The following is a 22,860-nucleotide window of genomic DNA, read 5'->3' on the forward strand; positions in this document are numbered from 1 at the left end:
AAAAAAACAAACTTTTAAAAAACCTTTCTTTTAAACAAGGAAAAAGGTAAAGGTAAATATGTAAAGAAAAAGTATTTAGTAAATTATTAAAATAAAAAAAATGCTTCGGCACGGAATGTGATATGCTTCCGTTATTAGGGAAAGTCACTTACATGGAATGCCTCATTTCCTGACTAGGCCACATAAATGGGCTGTTCCCTTGTGTATGGATTTGTAGTCTTCCAAGAACTTTCCTTCTGTCATCAACATAGAAAGAACACGTATCATTAGGAAATGAGAGAAGTTGGTTTTCTCTAAGTGCAGTGTTTTCAACAAACTGACTCAAATGTAGTTGTTTTATGATTTTTCACATAAAGTCTTTTTACTACCTAAGTTTTCGTGGATACTCAATGAAGTATGTAAAATATATATGATGCCAAATTGTATTTTTTTTAAATTGGTGATGCTTATGGTATAGTCATAGCTTTTAGAACAAGTATTTTTTAAAAAAGGAAATACTAAAAATTGATAAGAAAATTCATCAGAAAATTCTATTATTGTTCAGAGCTTTCAGTAATTCATCATTTATAATACTTTTAAGATGATTTTTTTTCTTTTTTATTAAAATAAATATTTAGGAAAATGAAAAAATGCTGAATAATTCATAGGATTTTCCTCATTTTGTTTTGGTTGACAAGTTCAGAATTGCCCAAAGTTGATTTTAGTTAAATTTTGAAATGACAGTGGGTTGTGATACCTTGTGATACAGTTAATCCTAAAGACAGATCTGTTGAACTGCATGATTTTCAGAGCCAGTCCCTCTTGGCAGAGTTCTACTCAGTGAATGCCCATATTCCTTGCTTTTGACTATCTGGAGGGGTACTAACCCTCTCATCAAGGGCAGAAAATTGTTCATTATAGTTAATTGTTCAGAATCTAATATACATATGCCCTTAACCAGTATTTCTAAACACTGACCAGAGAGACTTTTTCCTAATTCTTGGTGAAATGAGAAGCAAACAGAATAAAACATAATCCAGTTTTTCTTAAATACAACTTTATTCAAGCTAAAGGCACATTATTTCTTATGATGAGATTATGGTGATAAAATATGGTAGTTTATTTTAAGAATCTTACTTGGCTGAATAAAAATTAGTTAGCCAAACCTATGTTTTATATTTCATATTTTTTGAAATTTTACCTGTTAATGAATCCAAGTTTCTGGTAATCTTTATGATGTGGGCTCTGGTGAACAAATCTTCCTACAGAGACTATGGATAATTTCAATATAATATTTGAATGTATTGAGTAATTAAACAAGTAACTAGGAGTTATGCAAGGAGATTGATCAATTTCTCTTTAGTGGCTAGAGATTTAATGATAAAGCTATGATTGCATCTATTTGTTTTGTTAGTCTGTATGTTAAATCTCTTGCTATGTGGTCACTTGTACAGGTTCCTACACTTAGGAAGTAAAATTAGTCTTGCCTTATCTGTTTTTATGTGTTATGGGCATTATTGTTCAGAATTGTTCTGTTATGGAGTGGTCAGTCATGGGGTTCGTTTACCATTTTCTATCATCAGCATGGAATGTACACATATCATTAGGTGATGACAGAAGTAGGTAGCTCTGTGTATAAAAAACGTAAAAAACCTAACCTTTGAATCTCCAGAAGAAAATATTTTTGCCATGTCTGAGCCTGACCAGGCATTCTTTTGCAGTTTAAGTGCTGCGGAGTGGTGTATTTCACCGACTGGTTGGAAATGACTGAGATGGACTGGCCCCCAGATTCCTGCTGTGTTAGGGAATTCCCAGGATGTTCTAAACAGGCCAACCAGGAAGATCTCAGTGACCTTTATCAAGAGGTAAGGCCATCTGGAGTTAAGTTGTCATGAATAAAAGTTTCTTATAATAACTTTTAAGTAAAGAATCAAGAAAAATGCCAATGAAATTTTCCTTTTCCACAAAGGCCCTTAAAATTATTCTCTAATGTGTGACAAAACAGGATAAAGCTAAAACCCAATATAAAAATTGGAACACTAATCACATTTTAGCAAAGGAAAGTGGGGAAGACAAGGTTTTAGAAGTGAATAGCTTACTAATTGGATTTTAAACTCTATTGTCTAGAACCAAACCCTACTGCCACTTCCTAAGGATCCTTTGAAAACAGACACATTCAGAATATGTAACTAAACATGGGTATTTAGGAAGGCAGGATTTAGAAGTCCTGGGCAGAGATATTTTAGGCCTCCACAGCGCTTCAAAGGTAGATGGGAAAAAAAATCCTACTCTCCAGAGAAAATGCTGTCGTGCTACTCACCAGTTCCCCCTGCTGGCTAATGGTTAGCGATGTTAGTCTTTCAGTGGGCACATTTTTAAAAGAAGTTTTGTACTCATTTGGATTAAAATCAGAAGTCAAGTACCCAAGAAACTTGCATATTTGTGTTTTCTGGATCATAATCATTAGTATTCCTTTGTTAGCAGAAGTTTCCCTATTTCTTTATCTTAGTGGTAATTTTCAAACTTTTTTAGCAGTAAAATCCTACCTTCAGTATGTCCAGTATGTAGCCAGTAGAAGCATTAAGCTATTTTAATTGAAATTAAATTAAATTAAATTAAAATTTTAGCTTCTCAGATGCACAAGCCACATTTCAGTTGCTCAAAAGCTACTTATTAGTGGCTCCTGTAACGGAGAGTGCAGATACAGAACATTTCCATCATCACAGGAAGTTTTATTGAGCAGTGCTGATGTAGAATGGAAGTTCAAAATTTAAATCAGATAGAGAGGATGCTTCTGATATTATTCCCCCAAAACATCTCCAGTGAAATAGCTGGGTCCCACAAAGCACTGTTGAAAATCTCTGCCTTAACATTAAGTTAAGAACTTATACTATTCATAGTAAAACTCATGTGTATAGTGTGGTCATAGAGAACTTAAACTTTGAAACAAAGCCAGGATTTATAAAATACACATTTTTATATAGTTCAAGATAGTTATCTTGGAAGTTGTACATTTTTCCTCCAAAGTATGTTATTGTTCAAACCATCTTTTGGACTGTCTTCCAAAGTCAATTGTAGAGATGTAAAAAAAAATCAGTTTCATTAATTTATAGAGCAAATTAATTTTAACATGAAAAAGAAAGCTATCTTACCTACACAAATTATCTGTCTTACTCTTGTTTAAGATGTAACTTTTGGCTGTTAAATTTCAGCTCAAAGGACAAGAATATGCCATATTTAAGGATATTCAAAATAAAGAGCTTTAGGCTCCAGGAGCATGCCTCAAAGAAGAGTACCAAAATATTTTTCAGAATTATTGAAACAACTGAATAATTCAGGTTGTTTATTTTAAAAGGTAGCATAATACTTTTAGTTGTGCCTGACACTGCTTGGAAGCATTGTGTTTAGATGTTATCATTTTAAACATAGTATGTTTAGAAACATATGGTTTAGAATGAAAAGGATGGATAAGGTATAGATTATTGAACAAAGGATTTTTGGGTCAGTGATTTTTGGTTCCTCAGTGATTATGCTACATCTTTTCTTCTGAGTGAAAGCTGAACATTGCCTTGTGTCTCTAGTAGGGATGGTCAACACAAATAAAACACAGTCCTGTTCACACTTCTGTGTGAAGGATATTTAGAAGTTATTTGGGTAAGACTTCATTGCATAAGACAGAAAGCAGTACTTAATATTTCTAAGATAGTATTAAATGTAAACATACTCATGAATATTAAAACATAATTGGCCATTAGGTGTTGAAGGACAGATAATGCAGTATAGATGTAAGTGAAGACATGTGAGTTGAAACCTGTCAGCTTTCCTAGTATGAATTTAATCCATTTGTTGATCCTTGGTAGTAGCAAGTCAATATGGGAAACTACCAGGCTACAACACCAGAGTCTAATACTTTCTTCTTGTTTTAGTGATTAATACTGATCATATGATTATATTGATCACAGTGTTGAACATGAAAATGGTAAAACATGAGCACTTTACCAGATCTTCCCACAAAGTCTGAATATGGTTGAATTTTACTTTTTTTTAAATAGTTGTAAAGTGTTCAATTTAACATTTAACATAACTTTCTTATAAAAATGCAATTCTTTTTTTACTAATTTGTCTTAGATCATCTTCAGCTTGTAAAGTTTCTGATTCACTAAATAGCCCTTTATAATGAGATGCTTTGTTTTCAGAATGTTTCTGATTACTTGTTCGTGAATTTTAAGATTGAAAGAAGTCACACTATTGTTCATATGAAAATCGATGGCTTGGGTTATTTTAAGTTTTCCATATTTACATCAAAATACCTTCCAAAATCAAGCTGGCATTGCCACTTACAGGATGTTCTTTAGACATAAATTTCCAGTTGAGATGGAGTTTCATTATATCAAAGTAATCTGTTTTTGCATTTTACAATTAATAACAGATGCTGGTATTGGTAATGATATAGTGCATAATTATATGCATAGTTGATTTACAAATGTGGATCATTTACTAGCTTCATGGCACAAGTACAATTAAATGCATAATTAAAAATAAGACTCAATTCCACATTGCCCTGGAGAACATGTCTCCTAATTGCAGTGGTTCCAAAGATTATCCACTAGGAAGATGAGAAGTCTAGAAGACAAGATGAGTAAGAAACAGCTAAAGGTATTTGGTATGTTATTCTGAAATAGAGAAAACTAAGGGGAGGTATTTTAGATGTCTCCAAATATTTGAAAGTTCATAATTCAGAACAAGGACTAGACTTATCCTTTGTTGCTTCAAGGGCCAGAAATTACAGGAAGGAAATTTGGAATCAACAGAAGGAAGACCTTGCTTATCAAAATCTGTCCAATTGTGAGACAGGTTATCTTGTAAAATAGTGAGTGTCTCATCACTAAAATATTAAAGTCAAGGTCAGCTAACCATGTCATTGGTGGTGTAGAATGGAGTTTTAAATTAAAAATGAATCTGGACTAGATGAACTTCAAGGCCTCTTTTATCTTTCATATTCTGTAAGCTCAGAGATAAGAACTGGCTTTCTTCCTGCAATCTTTCTTTAGTAGTCTGAAATCAAGGAAATAAATCATTCTCTACCATCTGGTGGCCAGCATGGTCCCTGAACCAATAATATTTTATGACACATTTTGAAACCTGTGACAAATGATAGAGGAGAAATACAGTAACAATTGCACATTCAAGAAGAATTCCCATTAGAGATGTGGTTAGACTTGACACACAGCTCCTTAAAATATCCATAATAAGTTGCACACTTGTATGAAAGTATAGGTTTAAAAGTCATACCTAAAATATCTCTGACCATCAGTCAGATTTGTTCTATCACATTCATTCATTCAAAATGTTTTCTGAGTGTCTGCTGGTTCCAGGCTCTGTTCTAAATAGTAGGGATACATTGGAGAACATTGCAGACAACAATCTCTCCTCTCATATATATATAACTTATATTCTAGTCAGGGATTGCAAACATGCAATAAGAAAACAGGAAACAAAACAATAGAAAATAATTTCTGGTGGTGGTAAGTACATTGAAGACTCTGAACTAGGTAATATGCTAGAGAATGGTTTTGTTGGAAGGGATGTACTTAATATAGGATGGTTAGGAATATCCTCTTTTAAGAGGTGACATTTGAGCTGAGACCAATTGATGAGAAGGAGCCAGCCATGCAAAGATCTGGGGAAGAATGTTCTTGGCCCAGGGAACTGCAAGCGCAAAAAGGCCCACCCTCAGGTTGCCAGGGTCAGAGATTACTGACTGCCTGCTACAGTGCTCTTCATTGGAATTGCCCACATAACCACACTCTCTAAATACTAGATTCTGTGGCTCGGCCTCAGCAGAACAGCAGACATAGAGTTTAATTTGATAAACTACAGGTCTCTTCCTTAACTCATGGTGTTTTATGTCAGTTACTAAAGTGCTTTGTCTAGATTTGATCAGGAAAAGGAAAGACAGAAAGAACAATTAAAAATAAGCAATTAAGAAAAGACAGAAAGAACAATTAAAAAGAGAAGAAGTCTTTATAGAGCAGGGACTCCCAGCCTTTCCAAAATGGTTTTCCAAATCTTATATGCATTTTTCAATGAATAAGAAGCATAGCTTCCTGGGAATCCATGTCTAAAAGTATGAAGAACTACAGCTTGGAGGATAGTCACAGTGCTCACCATCTCAGATGGGAAATGAAGCTTAAACAACTCCTCAAGGGGACTAAGATGCCATTCTGTTTCGCTGCATGCTGCCTCAAGAAAAGTAAAGTGGAAGGAAACAGGTTTACTACAGGTCCCACTTCAAATGTACCAACTCAAAAAGTAAAATGTACCTCCCAAGACACATTTTTTTGTTTTGTGTTTAGAGGAAAGACTGCTGTTAAAATATATTGACTCTTTCTCAGGAAAAAAGTAGTATTTCCAGAGGTACATGTTAGGGCTGGATGGGTTGTGTTCTCCATGCAGCTGTTTGCCTCTGGGACACTTTTCCTTTAGACCCTGGATCTTGTATGTTGTATGTGTTGGGTTCGAATTTCAAATGCTCTCAATAATTTCTTTTGTAACAGGAAATTTTGCACAAAGCCATTTATGCTTCTTTAGATGTTTGCTTATTCTCCTTACACCAGAAAACAGCTACAAATAAAGGAGGTAGGGAAGGTGTGGATGTGAGAGTGCTGACTTTTCTCTCTTGAGTCTTGGCATGCAGGACAGAGAACCCTGCTGAGATGGGAATAAGTGTTTCTCTAGTGCTCACAGGAGGTAATAGGCTTGCAGGGATGCTTGTCCAAGTAGAAGGGTAGAGGCAGCTCATGGTGCTTCTGTGGGAGCAGACTCTTTGAGATTTTTATCCTCTTAATTGTGTGTTTTCTGATATTTGAACTGAGAGCCAGAAATTCATACTTTCCATTCTTACCCACGTTGGTGGTCCTGCCCTCACTCGTCTCCTTTTTTAACTTTGTGGCCCTTGACAAATGGCGTTTGTCTTATAAACTGTGTACATTCTTTTCTGGGCACTATCTCAGCCCTCAAAACATTTTTTAACATTCCTCTCCTGTTAACGTATTTGACCAGTCAGAAAGGTGATTCGATATATGTGTATTTGTTTTGACTAATAGAGGCAACTTTTATTTTGTAAGTTTCACGTTTAACATTCTATACCAATAAATGATATTTCCTCAGCACTTCTGAATCGGAGGTGGAGTCATTATAAAGTGTTGTGGGTACAGAAGGCCATGGTGGGGAGTAAGAGTGTGGCCTTCTAGCAAGCTGAAGATTTTCTTCATATCTCTTCTCTACTAAGTTATAGATAGAGGGTTGATTCTTTTTCTCCATGGTAACCCTATTCTTAGGTTAATCATGGGATTCTTCTAAATTGCCACCTCCTCCCAAAACAAAACAGAGCAGAACTAGGGGCAGGTGTTTAAGAGATGGCTAAGGCAGTAAGTGAGAAATAAAAAGCTCAGGCCCTGGGCCAAGTGTTGACCAGTTGCACCAATGTGAAGTAGTTCAAATCTGCGTAGAACTGAGCCACATTAGTGGCTGGAATAAAAATTAGGGAGTAAGACCATCTTGAAGCGTGCACAGGAGAGAACCTGAGTTGAATAGGTGATCCTTAATTAATTGCCATTGTTTTTATGATTGAGGTAAGTAATGGGAGCACATCACAGTAGTAACTCACTGGGGCTTCCTAAAAACTCTGATGAATTTTAAAGGATAAGTAGTGTCAGGCAGGGGCAGAAAATATTTTGGTGGCATGGGACTGTAAAGGGTATTTGGAAAAGAAGCACTGGTGCAAAGTTAGAGCAGGAAGCAAGAGAGTAGAGTTGGAGCATGAGGTGTGGGGAGAGGGATGTTGACAGGGCTGGACCAGGAAGGGGCTGGATTACAAAGGGCCTTGTATGTCTTGCTAAGGCACTAGGATTCATAGTGAAGTCTGTGAGTAGTTGCCGAATAAAGAGTCAAACATGTTCACAAATTTGAGGCATTATTATGAAGGGAAGGCTTTCATAGTTATATAACATACCTTATTAGGAAAGGTAGGCATGGGATTCTGATATAAATCTGGCAAAAATTAATAATGAAATCTCTATTCTCAGATAAACACACATTAAAGCCTCCTGCCCAGATAGTAAACGCCAGATAGCTTTCAGGCTCAGTGTTTATTTAGATGGAATATCCCCAAGAAGTTCCATTCTCAGGGTCCTTTTATTTAGTCAAAGACACTCCCTCTTGCCTCCCTGATTACTTCATTATCTCCTCAGCAACTTGTGGTTAGATCAGGTTGACTCTGACTTGGGGTGATGTCTGTTTTACCAGTCAAAGCCCTGCAGGAATAGTTTGGGCTTTCATCTTCAGGATTGTCTTGATCTAATCAGTCCTTGAACTACTCTGCCAGTTTTGCTTTGGGTATACAAGTGTGGTCTTTTCTTTCACTTTCTTTCATTTGCCTGTAGAATTTACCAATGTGAAAGCCATTAGAATATTTTGATCTGAAAAATTACCTCGGAAAGAAATAATTTTAGATTTGTGCTTAAAAATAATTACATTGGTAGTTGATAATGAGTTGAGGTGGGAGATCAAGGTAAGGATAGGGTCCTGAGGCAGGAAAATCAGGTGGGAAACTAGCACGTAATTCACATAAATGATTCTAAGGACTAGAATTCAGGCTGTGGCACTGAGGATGGAGAGAAGGGAATGAATGTGAAAGAGGTTAGGATCGACAAGACTAGGTGATGAATTCACTATGATGAGTGGGTGACATGGAACCAGCTTGACAGGGCTTTGACTTGGGCCCTGGATAGATGGAGAAGTTGTTTATTGAGGGGAGAGGTTGGCTATGATTAGTTCAGTTTTGGAATTGCTGAGATGAAGGTACTTGTCAGGCACTCTATGTGCAAAAGCCCAGTAGACAGTAGGGAACTCGGGAGACAGAACTCAACGGTCTGAGTTTTTAGCTGATTTTGTGAGGATTCATTAGAGACAGGGCTAATCCCAAATTATTTAAGGATCACCTATTCAAGCTCAGAGAACAGATATGGCTTGGATAAAGTAGGTGCTTATTACTGTTTTCCAGACTAGGCAGCTGGTCCAAACTGCCAGGAAGCTCTGCTACAGAAGTTCATCTAGGGGCCCAGGATGGTGAGGCACCTTGGTCTTTTTTATACTTGTCTTCCATAGTTGATCCTGTTTGTATCCAGTTCCAGCCAGTGATGGGAAGGAGTGAGGAGGAGCACATCCAGGGCTTTAAGGCCTACACTTATCACCTCCACCCGTAGTCCATTGGTGAGGACTTACATGGTTTTTACTTAGCTTCAAGGGAGACCAAAAATGTAGTCTCTGGCTGGGAGGCTATGTTCTCATATACAAGGTTATTACAGTGGATGAAGGGGAGAATGGATGGGAGTGGGGGAGGGAATAGTTTACAAAGGTGTCATCGGTGTATATGTGGCAAATGAAGGCAGCCAAGGACAGACGTCTGGAGAATGCCAACACTTAAGGAGAGAGGATGAGACACCATATTCGAGGCAGAGATGAAAGGGAAAGGGGTGTGTTGGGATTTAAGGGAGGAGAGATTTTTAGGAATGAGGTTTCCATGGTGAGGTGGCACCGTTCCAATGCTAAGAAGATTCTGAAGCCAGAATCTGGATTCAAACCTTGGATCTGCTCCTTTACCAGCTGTGTGTCTTTGGGAAAGTTTTTAACTTCTCTGTGCTTCAATTTTCTCATCTGTAAAATGGGAATAACCAGAGTGCCATCTCATAGAATTGTTTGCAGAGTTAAATGAATTACCATACATAGTCTTCAGAACAGAGTCTGTTTGCAGCTTCAATACTGCAGTAATATCTGAGAGTGAAAGAACATCACAATTGAAAACTCCACATAGGGTTTTTTAAATAAGATTGTGTGTGTGTATGTGTGTGTGTGTGTAATATTTGAGCAAGTATTTTACATGAATTACCTCATTTAAACCCTAACAGAGTCCGATGAAGACAAGACTGTATCACTGTCTCCATTTTACAGATGATAAAAGGGAGGCACAAAAGCCTAAGGGACTTGCCCAATATCACAGAGCTAGTCAGTGGCTTAGCTCAGATCTACTGGATTCCAAAGCCCATACTTTTGTACATTAAAATTTTGAGATGTCATATGGTAAGAAGCTGTGTATTTGTAGAATTTTTTCACTTCTAAACTTTAATTTCATTATCAAAATGAGAGGATAATAGTACCTATCTCATTGTAGTACACAAAGATAAACTGAGGTACTACCTGAGAAACCCTTAGCATACTACCTGGCACATATTGAACACAAATCTTCAGTGAACTGTATTTGCTAACGATAATAATGGCAATAATAACAGTAATTTATTAAGGCATTTAATAAAGTAAATAGGAAAATTAGTGATCTATAATTGGATTTTTAGATTAGCTAAATTGCCACTTATTTTACTTGTGATGACAGGAAAGTATGCATCTTCCAGTTTGGGGGATTGGGTTCTGTTTCTCACTCTGCTTTTTTTTTTTTAGTTTTATCACTTTTCCTTTTCAACTTCCTGTAGACAAACTTTTAGGGTGGGCAAATCTAATTCTGTTCAGGCAGGGAGGCAAAGCCTACTACTGCTGGAATGGGACTTGCAAGGAGAGCGGCACCTTCTGGGTTGTCTAACTACCTTCTGTTCGTAACCACATTTTCTGGTAAAAGTTGAAAATGTGCAGTAAGTACAGTCTTTTAAATTTTGACACTCTGCCTATCTAATGGGTATATTGTGAGGATTAAATGAGAAATAAGAACTTGTCATATGGTAAAAGATAAGATGTTTTCTTTTGAATTTCCTAGATATGGCTTTAGTTAATTTCACTCTTAAGAGAACAGAAAGTCTTGTAGTGAATTTTATTGCTTGCTTTTTTTTTTTTTTTAAGAAAGTGTTTGTTTCCTCCAGAGAGAACTTTTATCATTGAAGAATATTTGGTCTAACCCAGTTTAAAGCTTATGAATTCAGAAACTGCTATGATTCCATTTGTTTCTAGAAGACATAGGACTGAAGATTATATATTTGTACCTGATAATTGATGCAGCCATTTCAAACTAGAAAGTCAGGTTTATTATAAAAAAAAAAAAAAAACTCAGAAAAATTGTTAAAAGTATCAATAATGGCATGTATTAGTACCTAGGTTTTATTTGTACTTTTTAAGTACATTAAAAGGCTGCTTAAGGTTTGCTGTGGCCTATGAATATTTTGTACTAAAAAACCAGGAGTGTTCTTCCAATTTTAGAAACCCCTTTTTGGAAATAGATCAGAGAGTAATTTCAAGTGTATAATTTCCTCCAGTGAAATAAGGCATCCTGACATACCTTCAAATTGATTCTCAGAAATGTAGGGGTTGGTGCTCTTTCTCTGATAGAAGTGGAGTTATTATTTACAGTAAGAGTTGACCAGAATTTTAATATTGTAACAAGTAAAGTAGGTTAGCCATCATGTCTTATTTGTAACTTTGAATTATCTCAGGTTATTAACATAGGGCTAACATAGCTTTCTTTCAGGTGGAAAACATTCAAGTAAAATCAACTCAGAGTATTTTATTTTAAGAAAAGCAATTCAATTCTTTCCCATTTAGATGAAAACACTCCTTGTGAAATGGAATATAGATTTGAACTCTAACATTTCTGTTTTCTTCTTTGACTCATTCAACAGAAATGTTTGTTTATACAACTAAATGTCTAGGAAGAGTACAATAGATTATATACACACTCATTTATATTTTTTTCTTCTTTAGAACTGGTGTCTTACTTTTCAGCAAAAGTGTCCAAGTTTACACTGAAAAGTGTAAACCTTATGCGTGATTACTTGACTGGCTCAAAATAAGCTAAGACCCTGTGCTCAGATTGAATAACTTTAATAAAGATGATGCAGAATGGACAGTAAACCTGGAGCTATTTCTATGAAGAATTTAGGAAGTGGCTGAGGGGAACAATTATCTTATATACGGAAAGATGGAGAAACACTTGGAGAACAATGATCTTATATAAGGAAACATGGAGAAATACTGTCTCAAGAAAAGGAACATTCTTTTGGAAATTTAATCCTTAAATTTAAATACTTGCTTGATGCCCGATAAGCTGCAAGTTTCTATAATGCCTTCTGAGTCATCGAAGAAATATTAAATTGTATGCCATATAGAGACTTTTATACATTTATTTATATATTTACACCCTGTATCTATTTTTAATAAAGGATTTAATGTAGCATGCAACAAAAAGATACAATGAATTGATAATAAAATATAAATAGAAAATAGAATTGGGAAGTTAGGGTCAAGGGAAAGAATAAGCAGACATGTTTACTATGAAGGTAAACGAGCAATGAGGTTGCTATAGTTGAAATTCTTATGTATCTCTGAGCTCTCTGACAGCCCAGGTGAAAACAGGGTCAAGATCATCTGCATAATTCTAATGTTTGGACAGCAAACATTAGAATTAAATTTTTAAACAAAGAAAAAGTCTAAAAATTTCTTTCAGGTGCGATTTTATACCTAGAACTCTACATTATATAGGGCAGTATCTTCATTATTGTTTTTAAAGGAACTGAGTTCTCAAATTTCATATAGCAATTTCTTATGCTGATCCTCAATTTATATCATTAGAATCCACCTCAGTGGAGAACAATATGCAATGTCAATAGGTAAATATATTCCAAGTTGGTACATTTTGTTGATCTCATTTGATGCCTGGATGTAATTTAATGTACCTAGGTTGTCAATCAATTTCATTTCTTTGAAGTAATCTGTAGATAAAACCAACAAATTGAGGAGCCTAACTAGGATCTTTGGTTTGAATAAACAATCCCACCCATGTCTACACAGAGATAATCTTCGGGGCACAGTAGTCTGGAAGGAGACCAGGCCCCAAGTACGTTTCATACTAATACAAATCCTGTGTCCTCTCTTCTGGCAGACCCAAAAAGCTTTCACTGAGATCCAGACCCATTCATAGTAGCCTTGATTGCTACTTCATTATATTTGCTAGTTTTATATAGTTATAAATCAGTGTTTCAAAGAAACATTGAAAAAATATCAGAATCCAGCAAAAGATCATCAGGATGATGAAGTGCCTGTATTTGGGAAGATTGAAAGAACTAGGGATATTTAGCCTAGAGAAGAGAATGGTTAAAGGGAAAGTGATGCCACTTTGGAAATGACTCTCTACTGTATAGAAAAGGGATTGGACTGAAAGGAGAACTAGAACCAGTGCATCCTTGTTAAGGAGGCAAGTTCCAAAACAGAAATGCTTGTTAAGAATTAGTATTGTTCAGGCATGGACAGGGCTGCCTAATGAGGCAGAAGCTCCTCTCATAGAAGTCCTTTTTCTTGGATGGCTTTTTTTTCCCTGTCAGTGGACCATACGTCCTTGTTTCCTTGCATGTCTTATAATTTTTTGTTAAGAACTGGGCATTTCAAATAATATAAGTGGAAACTCTGTGTATTAGAATCTCCCCTCTACCCAAAGATTGTTGTTATTGTTACTAGTTTATTTGTTTAGTGACTTTTCTGATCTAATTCTGTAACATCTAAATTCTTTGTCACATGTGGCCACTGAAGACTGTGCTCATTTAGCTTAGTGATCACCTAACGATTGAACCCAGAGAGCCTTAGATGCCTGGAACCAATAAGAATCCCAAGAGGCACTGTGTGTGTGTGTTGGGGCACACCTCAGCACTCAGCCAGGCAGCTGACATTGCCTTAGCCTTCACTTCCTGCTTGTACAGAACGTCAAGGTTGGCCAGAGGTGAGATCTTAGGGCCGTCTCAGGTCTTTCCTGAGCATGTGCACAGCCCTAGGTGTGAGCACAGCCCTACATATATGTTTGAACTTCTAGATTCCCAATTATTTGTCAGAGCTTTGCCAAGCCCCCTGTATTAGCTTCCTAGGGCTGCTATAACTAAGTACCTGTAACTTAGTGGCTTAAAATAGTAGAAATTTATTGTCTTACAGTTCTGGAGGCTAAATATCCAAAATAAAGCTATCAGCAGTGCTACACTTCCTAAGAAACCTATAGGGGAGAATCTGTCCTTACCTCTTCCACCTTCTGGTGTTTGCCAACAATCCTTGGTGTTTCTTAGCCTGTAGATGCATCACTTAAATCTGTGCCTCTGTTGTTTCATGGCTTTTTCCCTTTGTCTCTCCTCCTCTTATAAGGTATGGTAAAATTATGTACCCCAGTTATATTGAATTATGTACCCCAACATAGACATGTTCTTAGTCTTAATTTGTATTCTAGTGGGTGTGAACCCATTATAAAATGACCTCTTGAAGATGTTATTTTTAGTTAAGGCATGCCCAAGTGAATGAGGGTGGACCTTAACCCTTATTACTGGAAGCTTTATAAAGAAAAGATACAAGAGGCCTGGAGTTAAAGAAGGCCACACAGGCAGAAGCTGAAAGTCAGTGGAAACTGGAAGAGCTGTCATAAGGAGAGAGAGCTCACCGTTAATGGGAGACAGAGATGTAAGCCAAGGAAACTCCAGGATTGCAGCAATCCAGCACCACAGTGCTACTGATTTGGGAAAGAAAGCATTGCCTTGCAACACCTTGATTTTGGACTTGTAGCTTTCCAAACCATGAGCCAATAAATTCCTGTTGTTTAAGTGAGTCCATTGTGTAGTATTTGTCATAGCAGTCTGGCAACTAAGATATAAAGACACTACTCATATTGAATTAGGGACCTTCCTAATTTAGTATGACCTATTATAATTGAATAATGTCTTCATAGACCTTATTCCCAAATAAGATTACATTCAAAGGTGGGGGAAGTGGTTGGAACTTCAACATCTTTTTAGGCGACACAATTCAACTCATGATACCCCTATGGACATCTCATACCCCAGCTTTTCCTTATAAGATTTTAGGATAGCCTATTGTTTGCAACTGTTATCTACTGCCTAAGGCAGTCTTGGTGTTCAATTGCCTCTGATTGCTTTCAACAAACACTCTAGGGTAAAAGTCTATTTGTACAGGTAGAGCTCCAAGTCAGGTTGACTGAAGACAGCCTCACAAGCGTGGTCATCCAGGGAACCACTAGAATTGTCAAATAATGACATTCTCTGGCATTGAGCTTTGAGGGAGCTCCAAACCCATTCTGACCCTGTGGGGGCTGCCTCTGCCTCTTCTGGTGGCTTCCAGGCTTGTGGTTTTCATCATGATTATGGGCTGTTGGTTTTCAAGGCTACCTTGTAGCTGTGGATGAGAAATGGGAACAGCGCAAAATAAATGCCCCAAAACTCACTGTTCTTACTAAGATTCAGACACTTTTCTTGAATAAATACTACTCATATTGCTGCAGGCCTTTAGTTAACCTCCGGTGTTCTGAAAATGTTGATTCTGATGATATTTGCCAGTACTTAATGCTTCTATGAGGAGAGAATTTTCAGAGGTCCTACACCACCATTTTTGCTGATGTCATGCTGGAAGGGCTTTTCAGTCATGTTTGTAAAAGATGAAAAGTTGAACTGAGTGACTTTCAAGCTCTGCTCCCACTCTAGTGCATTCAATATTAACTAGTATATCTCATGCTTATATCATCCCTAATGATATAATTTACTTTACCTTTTAATGAATCTGATTATTTAAAATGAAATTAAAACAGAGTTTATGCAGTGCCAAAATATGAAACACAATAGACTAGTAACTTAGTTATCAATTTCTACTTTGTTTTATTTGCAGATTTAAAAAAGAAATAGTGCATTTCCTTCACAGTTTTTCAGCTTAGAATGAATTAGACTATAAGGGTGGAAGATCTTAGATGAATAAGAAGAAATATATAGATAAAGTTTAAGCCCCAGAGACTACTGACAGGATAAAAATCTTATGACAGTTGTCGTATAGAATTTCACAGGGTTGGATCATCAGCATATACATTTCTTGAATGGTTTACCTTTAATTATAAAATTTATTGTACTTATTATTATTATAATATATGCCCTTGCTATTTCTTTATTCATTAAATAATCTATAATGAGAATATAGGCAAGGAATCAACTAAACATAATCCGAGGCCTTTTTATATAAATTTCAGATATGTGGATGTGGTGCCACATTACGTGACAAGGTATTAAATGAAGTAACCATATAAATTAATTTTCCAAATGTCTGAAGCTAAAGATTTTTAACTTAATTCTTTTTGAGTTGACTCCAAACTAGGCTAAATAATTCTCTGCTTAATCAGGAAGCTAATGATCTAATGTCTCAGTGGCAAATAATTATCCTGGATAGTTTCTTCACTGTCTTGAGAAACAGTGATGCCACCTTGGCTCTTGGGGGAAAGGACAGTCATACCAATATTCAGTGGTAACACAATACTGTGCTTTTGGTGCTTTCATACTCTTTTTTTCTTTTTTTTTCTTTTTTTTTTACTTTGTGTCGGGTTTCTTTCACTTAGCCTAATATTTTTTAAAAATTATTATTATTATTACTTTTTAATTAGAGAAGTTGTAGGTTTACAGAAAAGTCATATAAAAACACAATGTTCCCATATACCCACCTATTGTTGACACTTTACATTAGTGTGGTACCTTTGTTACAATTGATGAAAGAATATTGAAATAATACCATTAACTATAGTCCATAGTTTACATTAGGTGTATTTTCCCCCAGATACCATTCTGTTATTAACACCTTGTATTTGTGCCATTCATTTGCTGTAATTCATGAAAGAATATTCTTATACTTGTACTATTAACCCCAGTCTGTTGTTCAGAAAAGGGTTCACTGTTTTTTACAGTCCCATATTTTATCTTTTAACTTTCCTTCTAGTAACATACACAACCCCAAACTTCCCCTTTCAACCACATTCATATCTGTAATTTAGAGCTATTAATTACACTCTCAATAATGTGCTACCATCACCACTATCCTTTTCCAAACCTCTACAAATTAAACATCAGTTGACCAGGTTACCTATGTTTATAGATTCTAACTCTATGAGATTGCTTATTATAATTTGTACATATCAGTGAGGTCACACAATATGTGTCCTTTTGTGTCTGACTTATTTCACTTGGCATAATATTCTCAAGATTCTTCCATGTTGTCATATGCATCAGGATTCCATTTCATTTTACAGCTGAATAATATTCCATCATATGTATGTACCACATTTTATCCATTCATTAATTGAGGGACACGTGGTTGCTTCCATCTTTTGGCAATTATGAATAATGCTGCTAGGAACATCAGTATGCAAATATCTGTTCAAGCCCCTGCTTTCAAGTCTCTTGGGTATGTAACTAGTAGCGGGATTGCTGGGTCAAAAGGTAATTCTATGTTCACCTTCCTATGGAACTGTCTTCCACAGCAGCTGCACTGTTTTATATTCCCACCAGCAGTGAAAGAATGTTCCTGTTTCTCAGCGTCTCCTCTCCAACACTTGTAATTTTCTGTTTCTTTTTTTTTTTTCAGTAGTAGCCATTTTGGTGGGTGTGCAATGATATCTCACTGTGGTTTTGATTTCAATTTCCCTAATAGCTAATGATGTTGAGCATCTTTTTCACCTGCTTTTTAGCCATTTGTATGTCCTCTTTGGAGAAATGTCTATGCAAATATTTTGCCCATTTTTTAATTGGGTTGTTTGTCTTTTTATTGAGTTGTGGGATTTCTTATTTACTCTGGAGGATAAACCCTTGTCAGATATGTGGTTTCCAAATATTCTTTCCCATTGAGTAGGTTGTCTTTTCACTTTCATGACAAAGTCTTTGATGCACTATATTTTTTAATTTTGAAGAGGTCCCATTTATCTATTTTATATTTGATTCTTTTTTCTTGATTTCCTGCTCAGCATGCTCATTACTACTATATAGAAACATTACTGATTTTTGATCTTTTACCCCACCACTTTGCTGAATTTATTAGCTCTAGTACCTTTGTTGTTGAGTTTTTGGGACTTTCTGTATATAGAATTGTGTCACCTGCAAATACGCAGGGTTTTAACTCTTCCTTTCCAATTTGGATCCCTTTTATTTCTTTTTCTTGCCTTATTGCTCTGAAATTCCAGTACAGTATTGCATAACAGTGGTGATATTGGGCATCCTTGTCTTGTTCCAGATCTTAGAGCTAAAGCTGTCACCACTGTGTATGATGTTAGCTGTGGGTTTTTCATATATGCCCTATATCATGTTGAGGAAGATTCCTGCGATTCCTATTTTTCTGAGTGCTTTTATCAAGAAATGATGCTGAACTTAGTCAAATACCTTTCTTGAATCAGTAGAGATAATCATGTGGCTTTTCCCCTTCATTTTGTTGATGTGATGTATTGTATTATTCAATTTTCTTATATTGAGCCACCCTTACATACTTGGGATAAAATCCACTTGATCATGATGTGCTGTTGGATTCTATTTGCAAGTATTTTGTTGATGATGTTTGCATCTATATTCATAAGAAAAATTGGTCTATAATTTTCTTTTCTTGTAGTATCTTTTTTTGGCTTTGGAATGGGGGTAATGTTGGCCGTATAGAATGAATTAGGTATTTTTCTTTTTTCTCCAATTTTTTGTAAGAGTGTGAGCAGAATTGGTATTAATTCTTCTTAGAATGATTGGTAGAATTCACCTGTGAAGCCGTCTGGTCCTGAGCTTTACTTTGTTGGGTGATTTTTGATGATTGATGCCATCTCTTTGCTAGTATTTGGTCTGTTGAGTTCTTCTGTTTCTTGTAGAGTAAGCATAGGTTGTTTGTGTATTTCTAGGAATTTGTCCATTTCATCTAGGTTATCTAATTTATTTGCCTACAGTTGTTCATAGTATCCTCTCATGATTCTGTATTAATATCCTCCTCATTTCTGATTTTATTTATTTTCATCTACTCTCTTTTTGATCTTTGTCAGCCTAGCTAAGTGTTTGTTAATTTTAATGATCTTTTCATAGAACCAACTTTTGGTTTTTTAATTCTCTCCTTTATTTTTTATTCTCGATTTCATTTATCTCTGCTCTAATCTTCGTTATTTCTTTCCTTCTGCTTTCTTTGGGGTTAATTTGCTATTCTTTTTCTAATTCTTCCTGGTGTGCAGTTAGGTCTTTGATTTTAGCTCTTTCTTCTTTTTTTTTTTTAAATTCAGTTTTATTGAGATTGTTCACATACCATACAGTCATTCAAAGTGTACAATCAGTTGTTCATGGTAACATTATATAGTTGTGCATTCATTACTGCAATTAATTTTTTTTCCAATTTTTAGAACATTTTCATTACTCCAGAAAAGAAATAAAAATAAAACAGAAAACTCAAATCCTCCCATACTCCTAACCACCGCCCATCATTATTGACTCATAGTGTTGGTATAATACATTGTTACCGTTGATGAAAGAATGTCAAAATACTATTAGCTGTAGTACATAGTTTGCAATTTGTATATATTTTTCCCTATTTACCCCTCTATTATTAACTTCTAGGTATAGTGTCATTCATTGGTTCTAATTCATGAAAGAGATTTCTGATATTTGTACAGTTAATCACAGACATTGTCCACCACAAGATTCACTGTTTTATGCATTCCCATCTTTTAACCTCCAACTTTCCTTCTGGTGACATATGTGACTCTAAGCTTCCCCTTTCCACCACATTTGTACAACATTCAGCACTGTTAGTTATTCTCACAATAATGTGCTACCGTTACCTCTGTCCATTTCCAAACACTTAAGTTCAATGTAGCTAAACATTCTCCTCATAAAAAGCAACCACCTTCCATTCTTTAGCCTCATTCTATATCCTGGTAATCTATATTTCATATCTATGAGTTTACATATTATAATTAGTTCATATCAGTGAGACAATACAATATTTGCCCCTTGTGTCTGACTCATTTCACTCATTATAATGCCCTCAAGTTTTCTTCATTGACCCATTTTTTTTTAAAGATGGTTTTGTTCACCCACCATACTTTCCATCCTAAGTAAACAATCAGTGGTTCCCTGCGTAATCACGTATTTATGCATTCACCACCATCATCACTATCTATGTAAGAACATTTCCATTTTTTCCACAAAGAGAGTCAAAGAAGGTAGAGAGACAAAAGAGAAAGAAAAAGAAAAAAAAAAAAAAGATGACAGCTAAAAAGCAACAAAAGGAAAGGCAGAATTAAAATAAAGTTAATAAAAGAGTCAGACAACATTGCCAATGCCAAGAGTCACACACCCCTCCCTTATATCCCCCTCTCACAGGCATCCAGCTTTGGTACATTGTCCCTGTCACATCAAAGGAAGCATAATACAATGTTTCTGCCAACTATAGTCTCTAGTCTCTAGTTTGCATTGATTGTATTTTTTCCCCACTACCACCCCATTTTTAACACCTTGCAAGGTTGACATTCATTTGTTCTCCCTCATGTAAAAACATATAAACATATTTGTACAGGTGAGCACAATTGTTGAGCACTCTAGATTTCACTAAGCCCCAGTCTTTATTTTCCCTTTTTCATTCTCATGTCCACATGCCCCTAACCTTCCTCTTTCAACCATATTCACAGTCATCTTTGTTCAGTGTACTTACATTGTTGTGCTACCATCACCCAAAATTGTGTTCCAAACCTCTCACTCCTGTCTTTCCTATTGGTCTGTAGTCCTCCCTTTAGTATTTCCTGTAGAGCAGGTATCTTGTTCACAAACTCTGCCATTGTTTGTCAGACAATATTTTGAACTCCTTCATATTTGAAGGACAGCTTTGCTGGATATAGGATTCTTGACTGGTGGTTTTTCTCTTTCAGTATCTTAAATATATCACACTGCTTCCTTCTTGCCTTCATGGTTTCTACTGAGAAATCTGCACATAGTCTTATCAGGCTTCCTTTGCATGTGATGGATCACTTTTCTCTTGCTGCTTTCAGGATTCTCTCTTTGTCATTTGATAATCTGATTATTAAGGTCTATTCAGATCTCTTCTGCTTGGGGTATGCTGTGCTTCTTGGATCTGTAATTTTATGTATTTCATAAGATATGGGGAATTCTCAGTGACTGTTTCCTCTTTTATTGCTTCTGCCCTCTTTCCCTTCTCTTCTCTTCTGGGATACCCATGACATGTACATTCATGCACTCCATGTTGTCATTCAGTTCTCTGAGCTGTTGCTCATATTTTTCCATTCTTTTCCCTGTTTTTTTTTTTGTGTGTAGGATTTCAGGTGTCTTGTTCTCCTGTTCCTGAATGTTTTCTTCTGCCTCTTGAGATCTGCTGTTGTATGTCTCCATTGTGTTTTTCATCTCTTATGTTGTACCTTTCATTTCCATAGATTCTACCAGTTGTTTTTTCAAACTTTCGATTTCTACCTTCTGTTTGCTCAGTGTTTTCTTTATATCCTTCAACTCTTTTGCCATATCTTCCCTAAACTTGACTTGATTTTTGAATTGATTTAATATATTTATTTCAAAATCTTTAATTGGTTGTTTCATTAAAGTGAAACAGTATCTCAACTGTATCTCATTTGAGGTGTAAGTTTGTTCCTTTGGGCCATATCTTCATTTTTCCTAGTGTGATTTGTAGTTTTCTGTTGTCTAAGCATCTGGTTTCCTTGATTACCCAAGTCAGATTTTCCCAGGCCAGAACGGGCTCAGCTCTCAGAAGGGGCCTATATTCAGTATCAGGTTTCCCTGAGGGTGTGTCAGAAGATTGACAGACTTTCCTGTGGGACCTTTAGCCACTGTGCTTTTCCTAATCTGCCCAGTAGGTGGTGCCTGTTAGCTGGTCACTCCCAAGTGGTGTAAAGCGGTGTGGTCTAAGTCTCACTTTAAGTTGTTTCTGTTTTGACTGTTTCCCCCCAGGCCCTGGGGTCTGAGTTCTGAAGGGAAGGAAAACACTAAAGCTGGACCCTTCTCCTTCCTCTTAGGGAAGATACACCCCCTAGGGACTTATCTTCTGCACTTGAATTACTCCTTTGTCTCTCTAACTCTGTTAACTCCACCCCTGTCTGTGTCAAAGTGCTGGGAAATGAAAATTGTGGGGGCTTTCTCCACTAAGCCACTCAGGTTGAGAGAGAGAAAAAGGGAAGAAAAGCCCCTTTTCAGAGCTAATCCATGGCTCCCCAGTTTTACCCATCCGCCAGAGATAGCACCTGGTCTTCTGGTCTCCCCTTCCTGGGACACAGGCATTTTCTGACTCTCTAAGGTTAGCTGTCTCTAAAAGTCTCTGTATTTTTTTTTAAATTAAATTTAACATTTTTTTCCATCAGCCCCATCTCCTCTCCACTGGGAGTGACCTCAGGGTACTTTGCTGCTTGTTAGGGGTTTGTCTGTGTTTGTAGCTTGTTTCAGCAGTCCACATTTGTTAATTAAAACCCCCATGGAGCTAGGCTGAGCTATATTCTCTTGCTCTGGAAATGCTGCTTTCTCCCATAGTGAAGTCTTGCAGCTCAGCCTGCCATGGGGGCGGGGGCTCCTGGCATGGTTCTGCAGTTTTTACTTACAACTTTTATGCTGTCATCTCAGCCATTCCCCCCAATCCAGGTTGGTGTACAATGTGTGGACAGTCATGGTTGTCACCCAGCAGTTGTTCCAGATTATTTACTGGTTGTTCCTGTTTGTTCTTTATTTGCTCCAGGGTACTAACTAAATTCCAAACCTCTCTATGCTGCCATCTTGCCCCTCCCCACAAAACCCCTTTCTTCTTTTTTAATGTAAGCATTTAGTGCTATAAATCTCTGTTTCAGAACTGCCCATGTTACATCCCATTACTTTTGATATGTTTTGTTCTCATTTTCATTTGTCTCAAGATATATACTGATTTCCCTTGCAATTTCTTCTTTGACCCACTGATTGTTTAATAGAGTGTTATTTAAAATGCATATATTTGTGGATTTTCCAGTTCTCCACCTGTTATCAATTTCCAACTTCATTCCATTATGGTCAGAGATTGATAAATCTT

At 36.3% G+C, this 22,860-nt stretch overlaps 1 protein-coding gene across 6 annotated transcripts in view; it reads left to right on the plus strand.

Annotated features, from left to right (window-relative positions):
- Positions 1 to 22,860, plus strand: part of TSPAN12 (tetraspanin 12) — a 69,905-nt gene that overhangs the window by 41,963 nt on the left and 5,082 nt on the right. For all 6 annotated transcript variants that reach the window (XM_037836298.1, XM_037836301.1, XM_037836296.1 and 3 more), the window contains one exon: positions 1,701 to 1,844. In XM_037836298.1, the coding sequence (XP_037692226.1) occupies positions 1,701 to 1,844 (144 nt within the window). The remainder of the gene's footprint in view (positions 1 to 1,700; positions 1,845 to 22,860) is intronic.

This window comes from Choloepus didactylus, chromosome 5 (assembly GCF_015220235.1).
Source record: "Choloepus didactylus isolate mChoDid1 chromosome 5, mChoDid1.pri, whole genome shotgun sequence".
NCBI classification, from domain to species: Eukaryota; Metazoa; Chordata; class Mammalia; order Pilosa; family Megalonychidae; genus Choloepus; species Choloepus didactylus.